The sequence below is a fragment of the Trachymyrmex septentrionalis genome, unplaced genomic scaffold, assembly GCF_001594115.1.
Source record: "Trachymyrmex septentrionalis isolate Tsep2-gDNA-1 unplaced genomic scaffold, Tsep1.0 scaffold53, whole genome shotgun sequence".
Classification (NCBI taxonomy): Eukaryota; Metazoa; Arthropoda; class Insecta; order Hymenoptera; family Formicidae; genus Trachymyrmex; species Trachymyrmex septentrionalis.
In genome coordinates, this window is record NW_017305705.1 from 300,098 (window position 1) to 311,341 (window position 11,244).

At 38.2% G+C, this 11,244-nt stretch overlaps 1 protein-coding gene across 5 annotated transcripts in view; it reads left to right on the top strand.

The window, feature by feature from the left end:
* LOC108752003 (chondroitin sulfate proteoglycan 4) overlaps nt 1–11,051 on the top strand; it is a 49,567-nt gene extending 38,516 nt beyond the window's left edge. For all 5 annotated transcript variants that reach the window (XM_018492537.1, XM_018492539.1, XM_018492538.1 and 2 more), the window contains 6 exons: nt 143–397; nt 1,585–1,782; nt 2,689–2,890; nt 3,097–5,814; nt 6,310–6,716; nt 7,151–11,051. In XM_018492537.1, the coding sequence (XP_018348039.1) occupies nt 143–397; nt 1,585–1,782; nt 2,689–2,890; nt 3,097–5,814; nt 6,310–6,716; nt 7,151–9,109 (5,739 nt within the window). In that variant the 3' untranslated portion in view covers nt 9,110–11,051. The remainder of the gene's footprint in view (nt 1–142; nt 398–1,584; nt 1,783–2,688; nt 2,891–3,096; nt 5,815–6,309; nt 6,717–7,150) is intronic.
* The last annotated feature ends 193 nt before the right edge of the window (nt 11,052–11,244 follow it).

The window sequence follows — 11,244 nt, forward strand, 5'->3', positions numbered from 1 at the left end:
TACATATATGTACATGGAATTCAATATTAATAACATCTATAATATATACATATAGGAAAACATATAGTGTAGATGTTGATAATATTGAGGTAAAATAATATCTACGTTCATAAAATGAAGAATCGATATGGTGTGTTTGCAGATGTACTCGAATACTACCCTCCCTGTAAATTTGGAAATTCTCTCTTTGAGTCCTATACTAGTTTCTGAAGGGGAAAATGTGTTGGTAACGAACGAAAATATCGCGATGGTATTGGACATCGCCAAATACGGCTTGGAAGAAACTGATGTCTCATTTACCTTAGTGACACCGCCAACTTACGGAACGTTGGCATTAGATCTCCTAACGTCTCGAAATGATCATTCCTTCACGTTGCAAGACATCAATCAGGATAAGGTAATCGCCTAATCAGCTAGTCATCAATTTACTAAATCCTTTAATTAACGTTTAATTCCGTTTCAAACTCGTTGCTCGATTGTAAGCCTGCAATCACAAGGATTGCTACAATATTAATCCACCTGTCGGTTACGATAAAAGTCGAAATTACCGAGAAGTTTGCGGAAGCACGTATAAGAGACGAAACTCGGTCGACATGCACCTGACATTAATTAATATCAGGTGACTAAACGCGGTCAGAGCCGGCTAGCTGGGTATGGGCCATAGAAGGCCGGAGAAACATGAAAATCATGTGTTCTTCCAGTTCGTCATAGGACCACGCGCTGCTATACATAGTACGCGCCATAAGGACTAACTTTAGAATCGTTAGAGGCGGGAACATGGAGGGTCGGCCGACTTGCTCTCACTCGCTCATTCGCCCCTGCTCCTCATGTTACCCACACTCAATTTATCTAGCGACAGTGCTCTATTTATAAACCGCCCCCGCCACCACTCATTAATGGTTTTTCGTTAAAGATCGCGTAACGGTCGCTTTTTATCCGCCGCCCCAGCGTCTGTCGTTTATTGCCTATTGTTTTCCAATCGTTAAAAAAAAGAACAAGGAAAAATCTCGCGCCTTCCCCTTGTCTCGACTCGGATCATCCGGCGACGACGCCCACTTGATATGCTAATCGACGATTTAACTCCTGTACTCCTGTCGCTCTAATTAATTTTCAACCGCGGTCGATCTCGAGTGTTAGATCAAACGCTAGAAAGGATAACACGGAGTCGGGTACTCTGACGTACTCTCCCATGATTAATTCTGATTCTGTAGCACGATGTAGTGTGTGTTTGCCGATTGAGATTCTCGTGAAACAGCGAGCTCTCGCACAAGTTAAGGTTCACACATTTCCTCGTTGTACGATTACTCCTAACCGATATTGCGATACATAACAAATTATTGATACTCGAGTGATTTCTTTCGAATGCAAATTTACTTTACCAGACTTTGCGCGAGTATAAAAAAACGCGATCAAATACCGTGTCGTTTGTTCTCAGTTTCGCGATTTATTAGTGATCGTTTTTTAACAGTAAAAGTAATTTTTTAAAACCATGTTAATTATCGGAGTTTGCTATATGTGAACATTCCTGTGTGTGTTGGATATGACGTACGGCATTATCCTTATGATAATTGACTTCCCCAACAGATACAGTACATGCATGATGGTAGCGAAACCACAGAGGACAGCATGATTCTGGAATTGACATTGGTGGCTGAGACAGGCTATACGCTTCCAGGATACCTCCAAGGACGCCTCAGGTTCCCTCTTCATGTTAATGTCACCCCTGTCAATGACCCCCCGTTACTCGAGATACCGACTGCCAAAGTGCTGCGTCTGGCCCAAGTAAGAGAGACACGAAAATAAACTGCAAGCTCTTCTTTTTTCTTTATCTAGTCTCCCAGCAACGTATTTATCATGATACGTCTTCCGTCACCGACGACAATGCGCGATAATTCGAAACACGTTACGCTCGGCTTAGCCGAAACAACCGGCAGTTCATGCCACTCAACTAAATCAATTAATGGGGAAGCCATATGAAATAGTAGCTTATTTGTAGCTCGTGCATCTTCGGAGAACATGGCAATTTAGCCGCAACGAAATCGATTTAACTCGCTCGCGCGCCGGTCATCGCTCTTAATTAACTGCGCGTGCAAGCTCGAGGGTATGCGCGCGTGTATATCGTGCACGCGCATAACGCATATTTCTTTCAATCTGGATGCAAATTCTCGGAAGAGTAATAAGTGGAATATAAAGACGGAAATTATAATTACGATATATATGTTCATTTAATCTAATCCATACCGGGGCAATTCTAACACGCTAAGTGTACGCTACAGCCATTTTGGCAAATACGAAATGGTATATAGCAAATACAAATAGTAAATAGTAAGTAGTCGTAATAATTAACTGATTTGTTAATTACTTTTTTAAACTCTTACAAAAATGTACAAACAAAAATAATGGTCGTGTTAAAACTAATGCGTAATAATATTAAAATCAAAACAAGACCTTTAATCGATCGATTCACTATCTCAAATTATTTTTCAATAAAAAAATTGATTGCTAAACGAATGTATTGATATAAAATATCAAAGTGTGTATTCGCTATATCTCGCTTTGATGCGTTTTACGTCAGCGCGAAAATAACAGCGCAATTTTTCGCCAATTCGTTGAATCCTTTCATTCAATATGTCTGTGCAACATTCGTCGGATGATCTCGGGCAAATATAAAAACGCTGATATTCACAGGGTACAAGAAAAACACTGACCAAGGAGTTAATATGGGCCATAGATGCTGACACTCCATCGGAAATGCTGATTTATACGGTTTTACGAGCAGATACTGACGCGGGGCACATCGAGAGAGTTACTTATCCATTTCGACCTATAGACACGTTCACGCAAGCCGAATTAATGCAAGGTCTCATTGCGTATGTGCATCGTGGAAACGGTAACAATTCATTAATATTAACCATGAAAAATGTTGTATTTTAAATTAGCATATTTGTTAATCTTTTTTATATTGTTGTTGCAATATCTTTTAAATCTACAAAAAAATCTACAAAACCGTAATATAAATGCCCGGCAATGAAAAATATATGAAGGATTGTATTTTCATTGAAAGCTTTTATATGAACAAAACATTTCATTTTTCAGCTAAACCAAATGCAATGTTGGGTTTACAAGTGAGCGATGGCATCGAGAGTAGTCAGCCAGCGTATTTACGCGTATCGGCTTACCCGTTGCAAATCAAGTTGACGCACAATACTGGTCTCATTGTGGTACATCGTTCGTTCTCGTACTTGACACCAGCGAATCTCTCATTCGCCACAAATTCGGACGACAACACCATCGACATTCGTTACGACGTCGTCTCGCCGCCACAATTTGGTGTTTTGCAGAAATTGAAGGACGTCTCTGGCAGTTGGGCAAACGTAGACCATTTCACTAGTCGAGACGTGGAATTGCACACCGTTCGTTACCTTCATAACGTCGGCAGTCCTAATCAAGACGAATTTAAATTCCAAGCAAGTGTGCGTGAAGTGAAGACTCAGCAGACCTATGACTTTCGTATTACTTTCATCGATTTAGAGCTGAAGGAAACCAGAAGGGTACCTATTAATCTCACCAATACATCAAACTTCACTATCACGAGCAACCACTTGAAGTACCAGACGAATCCACTAGTTACATCGCCAAGTAAAATCGTTTTTACTCTCATAACGGGACCAAAATATGGCAATTTATTTTTGTTCGACCGTAAACTCGTCGCAACTGATACCTTCACCCAGGAAGATATCGAGGCCAATAGACTGAGCTACCGTCTATTCAGACGATCCTATTCCAATATCCTCGACGAAGTAACGTTTAAAGTTAACGCACCTCAATGCGTTGACATACATGCCAATTTGAAAGTTCGATATTATCTTGGCAAGAACAGCAAATCGCTGGAGGGCGCGGAAAATTTGAAAGTTGACGAAGGCTCGAAAGTACCTCTGAGAATCACACATATGAATCCGAAGGAATACGGTGTATCCTTTTTGATATACAATCTTACAGTAAAACCAAATCATGGTTGGCTCTCCATTGCGAATAGTTTGATATCGCAAAATAAAAAAAATGTCTCATTTTTTACGTTAGAAGATGTATTGACGCAAATAGTATATTATGTGCACGATGATTCCGAGACTAAAGAAGATTCTTTCGAGTTTGTGGCAATGTCCATGGACTCCACGGATTTTATGTATGTCGGGAAATTTCGAGTCGAGATCATCATGAAAAATGATAATCCGCCAGAGCGAACAATCGATAGAATTTTTCACGTTGTGTTGAAAGGCGAAAAATTAATAACCAATAAGGATCTCGCATACATGGATAAGGACATTGGTACTAGAGCGAGCGAACTTATTTACACCAGAAGGGATGCTCGAAAAAGTGGGTTGTACAGAATAACTAATCCCTCGGTACAAATACGTGAATTTTCGCAACAAGATATCAATGACGGTATGATACTCTTTCGACATCAAGGGGATGAACACGAAAAAATTGAATTCGGTATCACTGATGGTCACTTTTACAGGACTGGTGTTCTTGAAATTCAAGCCAGCCCGCCATACATCAGGTTACGCGAGACTAACGGTTCGGTCGTTCAATTTAACAAGTCCGTGGTGCTCCAATCGAAAGAATTAGAGATAGAAACGAATGTGTATGTTACAGAAAAGGATATAAAATACAATGTGTGGGAGAAACCGAAACATGGTATATTGATGAAGCATGGCAGAGAATCAAACGGTTTTACAGAAGATGATCTGAAGCACGGTAGTGTATTATATAAGCACTTGGGTGGATCCTTAATAAAAGACACTTTCAGATTTAAAGCGTTCGTTAAGGGCGCAGATGCCGAGAGTGTGTTCACGATCAAGGTCTATCCAGAGAGCTATTGGGAATCACTGATTATTCAAAATAACAAGACAATATTTGTCGAGGAAGCCACTAGTATTCTGTTGAATCGGAAAAGCCTCGAAATAATGCATCCCAAAATATCGCCAACCGAAATTGTCTATTTCATGCGAGAGTGGCCGCAGAATGGCTACCTAGATTTACAAATCCACGATGAGCATAGCGAGGAAATGAGGGAAGAGTACACCGGTAACGCTGTGAAACATTTCGAGCAGAATCTGATAAACGATAATCGTGTCTTTTACGTTCAATCGATTATGAATCAGACGAACGATCGTTTTGTTGTAGACGTTACTAACGGTATTACATGGTTACGTGGACTAAGTGTGAACTTCGTGATAGTGCCAGAGAAACTCTACGTCGAGGCAAAGAGCTTTACTGTAGTGGAAGGGAAAGACGTGATACTAAGTGAGACGAACTTCTTGGTTGTGACGCCGTATTACGCTGGCAAGATATCGGATTATAGAATAATAGAGAAGCCAAGGCACGGTACGATTCTTGATTCCACGAAGAACACTCAGGTAAAGAAGTTTTCGCAAAAGCATCTGAACGCTGGAGTTATATTGTACAAGCACAACGGAGATGAATTTTTGAGCGATTACTTCAGGATGATAGTTACTGCTAGTGATAAAATGAGTGAGCCCTTTGATGTATCGATTATTGTTCAACCCGTTAATGACGAGATTCCTGTGTTAGTGAATAGAACTAAGCTAAATGTTTGGCAAGGTGGTTCCCTTATTTTGACATCGACAAATTTAGCAGCTATAGACAATGACACTTCCCCATACGATATAATATTCAACGTTACTGGAGTAAGAAATGGATACATCTCATTAATCACTTCACCTGATGTGGATATTTATAATTTTACGCAGAGCCAAATCAATGAATCACAAGTCGTATTCACACATACGAGTAAGTATTTACAATATTTAGAAATATTAATTTAAATAGACGAACTATAGACTCTTATATAGGATTTTCTCTAGTTATATAATAATAATAATAATAATAATATAATACAACTTTGTTAATACCACCTAACAATGACATAATTGTTATTTATAATTTCCCACTCAAATAACTGTAATATAATAACACATATCTATTGTACGTAAAGTTGAATGGAAAATTTTAACTAACAATTGTGTTATTTATTAGTTGATGTTTGCTGAGAAATATAATGTTAAACATTAATGATTACATAATAAATCATATATAAAATAAATGTAAAATAAAAAATATAAATATTTAAAATGTAAAATAATTTTATGAATTTGTAATATGCTATTTTATATTAAATTAAACTGCAATATTATATAATATCTTTTTAATTAAAATTCTAAACTCTCAATACAATGTTTAATATAAAATGATAAAAATGTGTACAACGTTTTTTTTTTTTTTCAGATGGATCTGATGGTGAATTCAATTTCGTTTTAAGTGATGGTGTACACACGACGAAATCTTACACAATTTTGGTCACCACAAAGCCAATTCGTCTGAACATTGAACACAATATGCCCCTTAATGTCTTCCCCCTTACTAGGAAATTAATATCAGACAAGCTCTTATTAACGACATGTTCTGATGAAGCGAGGGAGATTAGGTACACTGTACGAAATGGGCCCCATTTAGGCAAAGTTATAATGGAGACAAGTGAAGGGGTCTGGCTTGAGGTCGAGCGATTTACTCAGAGAGATATAAACAATAGCAAAGTAATTTACGAGCACACCAAGCAGTTCATGGACCTTACGGCCAATGACTCTTTCATATTCGACATCGAAACACACTTCGCTGGAACTTTAACGAATCAGGTATATAATATAATTTAATATCTATTGTAAAAATATATTATTTTCTGTTATGCATATTTTATAATTTATAAAAGACGGCATTTGTAGTAAGTTGAGAAATTTAACATTTTTGATATTTTGTAACAATCTTCGATGCCACATTACAGAAACAATACATTTAAATATGACACATCCAACTATAATTCAATAGTTTATAATTTTCATAACAATGATCATGTAAAAAAGTGTCTTTTTAATTGAAACGCCAATTAAGAAATTTAACGTCATCAAGCAAATGTATATATGTATCTTTATTAATAAAAAAGTTATAAGTAATAAAAAAAACATTGGGGAAAAAGCTGGATGCGCTATATCAAGAATGGGGCACCGAAAAGTTAAAACTAAGAATTTCGAGAAGTTATTTTATATCTAATAGTATACTTTGTATATCGTAGGTTTTCCAAATAGATATATCGGTTTCGAGTGGAGGCTTAGATAGGTATATTACTACGAAAAATGTGAGAGTCATGGAGGGTAGCTCCGCAGAGGTCGTGATGAATATAAGTGGCATTGTGTCATTTCTACAAATTAACGCTGGGATCCCGAATCCGGCGGTATTATCAAGATTGATTCACCAACCTAGTCACGGACATGTAATGCTTCTGCCGGATTTAAACGTGACCACTTTTACGCAACCGCAAATCGAGGGCGGAAAAATTGCTTACTATCACGATCACTCAGACACTCTGGAAGATCGTATTCAATTCTCGTTATACTTGACACCCGGTCACGTGTTGCTTTGCAACACCAGTATTCCTGTTGTAATCGAACCGATCAACGATCAACCTTTCAAACTTATTACCAACAACCCATATATTACGGTCGTGCAAAATCAAAATCAGACCATCACCCGGGAAAATCTTTTAACCACCGATCCTGATACTCCACCAGAAGAAATTGTATACGATGTAATTTCAGGACCGACCTTTGGTAGATTATTGCTTTTACCATTCGATCAAAATACTTCAGAAGTACGTCCTGTGGAAAAATTTACTCAATACGACGTGGATTCTAATCGAGTGGTATACGAACATAATGGAACGTTACAAACTGCTTCTTTCTACTTCAGAGTTTGGGATGGTGCTTACAATCCAATTTATACCGTCTTTAATGTTCACGTTTTAGCTATACGATTAAATGTGACTGTACTCGGTCCTGTAAGCTTGCAGCAAGGTTCAAACGTGGCACTTATCTCGGAGAATGATGTCAAGCTTGATACAAACGCACGTCAAGATCTGGTGGTTTATGAGATTACGACGCATCCAAGACACGGAATATTGTATGTACGGGACGGCGCTGCGGCAACGTTCAAGCAGACCGATCTGCAATCGAAAAGCGTAATGTTCATGCAGACTGACATGACAGTGTCGAACGACAGCTTGGAATTATCGGCGCGATTGAGTGGATTTGAGCAGAAGCACATACGCGTAGAGATCAAGGTCATACCTCTCATGATCATGAATTCAATGACAGCGTTGGCGGGTGAAAAGAATCGCATAACTCTACAATATCTGGACGCAACTCCTCTAGCAAAGTTAACGACAAGCAATCCCCTTTACACCATCGTGAAAAAGCCGAAATACGCAAAGATCAAGAGGATTATCAGAAGTTCATCGTCATCCGGCGAGAAGAGAGGCGCGCGCGAGCGAGAAGTCGCGCGTTTCTCGCACCAGGAAATTATCTCGGGGGTGATACATCTAGTATGTAGAAAAATACCATCGATAGACGGTGTCGCGGACAGCTTCAGTTTCATCCTCGCGGCGTCTATTTTCCAGCCGGCAGTGGGAGATTTCGAATTCAACATAAAGCTCGACATAGACGACGACAATATCACTTTGGGCGGTCCAATGGATCCGGTCGGTCACGAGGGCGAGATGGCGATCGCACCGAACATGAGCAACGATTACCTGTTAATTCTCGGCATGTTGCTTGGCGTGTTCCTTCTCGGCGTGGTCGTAATTATCACAATCAGGTGTCGTCACAATAAGTACAAGCATGCCGAGGAGGAAAAACCGGAAACTACGCCCGCTGTTGGAGTGATGCCACTTCCTAGACCTCCGGATCACTTGATGCCTACCACTCCACATCTAAAGCCTTTTGGTAATGATCACAACAGCGTGACGGCCAGCACGCCTTTGCCAATGTTACCCTCGACATTACCTCAGTGCAAAGTGATACCCTTGACGCCTCTGGAAAGCGGTTCGGAGGTCGACGTATCCGCAAGATATCCCTATGGCGTGGCGGACAGCGACGAATGGAGTAGTTTCGACACTTCCGATCTACCTTGTCAGTCAGCCACAACTCAAAGGACCAAGAAGAACCCCTTGCTGAGAAGGGATCAGTACTGGGTCTAGCAGGAGAGAAACACGTTGCGGTTTACGCGAAGAAAGCCGTAGCGTCTCTTGACGTGTTTCATTAAAACTATCGTGGATATCATGGACTTAATGTGCCTAAGAAAAGTGAAATCTGCGACAAAGTTTACAATTGTTCATCGAAGCCCGAGATTATCACGTCGAACATGTATCGAAAAAAACAGTGAAATGACATTCAATGTTTCGGTGGAAAACTCAGTTATCGTCGGCATCTGATCTCGATGCATTTAATCTTAATTGAATACAGCAAAGAGACTCTTAGATTATAGGAGAAACTTATGGATCGAAAAGGATTGATCGATAATTCGCGATCCAGGATAGTTCAGCAGTGTCTCGTGTACTATTAGCCTAAAACGATATAAACAGGAACTCTAGATCTTTTTGAATGTCACGACTATCGCCGCTATCACGAGCTCAATGTGCCTAAGAAATGTCTGACTCTTCTGACATTCTTTCCATTAATCACACGTCGATTTTTCGTATGTCTACACTACGTCCCCTCCTTCCGACGGATTGAAATACATTCGATTGAAAAGGCAGACCAATTGTTCACTAAAGCAAGACTTTTACGACGAATTCAATTCTGGTCTAAGCGAAAAGTCCGTCGGGATACTGACTCGTTCTAGAGTGCAAATTTTCAGAAAAATTTTATGTTCCTTTACCTCCTTCCATTTTTACACCTTTTGTAAATCTAGAATAGTAAGATCGTTATATAAAAGTGGCATTTATTGATCTCCATTATCGTAAGTTCCACATAAAAAACAAAGTATTAAGACTAAAAAAAAAAAAGAAACTTTCGCTCTTAAGCTGTAAACAAAGGAAACATCGAGTAATCGGGATAATACAGGAACTTTGTGACACTGTATTGTACAATGATTAAATATACACAATGTAATCGAGACTATGTATGTTCCTGTTACTTGTTACTTGCCACCAAAGAAACGTAAACGAAATGCATTTATATAAACAGCTATACTCGAGTTTCGACATATCTTTTTATACCGTCGTATTGTCAAATTTATTTTCCTTTGATATATAGATCCCGCATACAATCATTTTTCATCTTATTCCTGTTTTTATGTTGCTCATATTGCGCAAATAAACATATAAATCGACAATTAATATTTGCCTGACGAAATGCAGAAAGATCGAGTCGCTCTTTTTACGACAATATAACATGTATTTTATCTTTACGTAGCGAATTACGCATTGAATTATGATTCTGCTTATAAACGTGTCATAAGGAGATAAAATTAATTCTTTTAGATTGTTATCATAAGTAGTAAAAGAGTAATGAAGTAGTATAACCGATGTTGTTTTTCACAAATCAAGTTTTCTTATATTTTTTCACGAATTATTACGATAATTATCTTTGATCGAATTACGTAGAATCGTAACTTACAGAATATACTGCATGCACAATTCTCATCTGTTTCGTTTCTGTGCAAGCTCTAGCGAGCGATAGACACTAGACGACGCCAAATAAAACGATTATTTGCCATATTAAATACGAATTAGCAGTCAAAGCAGTTTTTTACATGAATGAGTGTAAATCTTTTCTACGAATCGTTGACGCGCGACGAGTTCATAATTCATAAGCGATGAACGGGGTTGTGCGTGCGCGATTTCAATATTATCTGAGAAAAATTTATTAAGAGACATGTTGACGAGTTCGTTGATTTTTAAGACAAATTTTACGTTACGTTACTATTGAATTCACTGTAATCTCGATAAATCCACTTTCGGCTAACATTGAATAATGTGATAGTCTATGCAAAATTTTCTTTAATTCACAATAATAATTGTAATTAAATTCCCTCTCCACAGTTATTTCTATAAATACAATTATTAAGTAGGAGTTAATAGGTGCAGTTCACTTGATGCTACAAATGCTTTAAAGTATTTCAATAATCAATCAGAAGAGAAAGAATGTTATTCTAATTGACCAATTAAAAAATATTTCAAAGCATTTGTAGCATCAAGTAAACCGTAATTAATATCAATGATAAACAGAAGCATATAGCATCATCTGATCAAACAATATAAATTTATTAAACTAAATAGTTAAATTTTGATTTAAATAAATTAATAAAATTGTTCTTAAAACACAGAGAAGA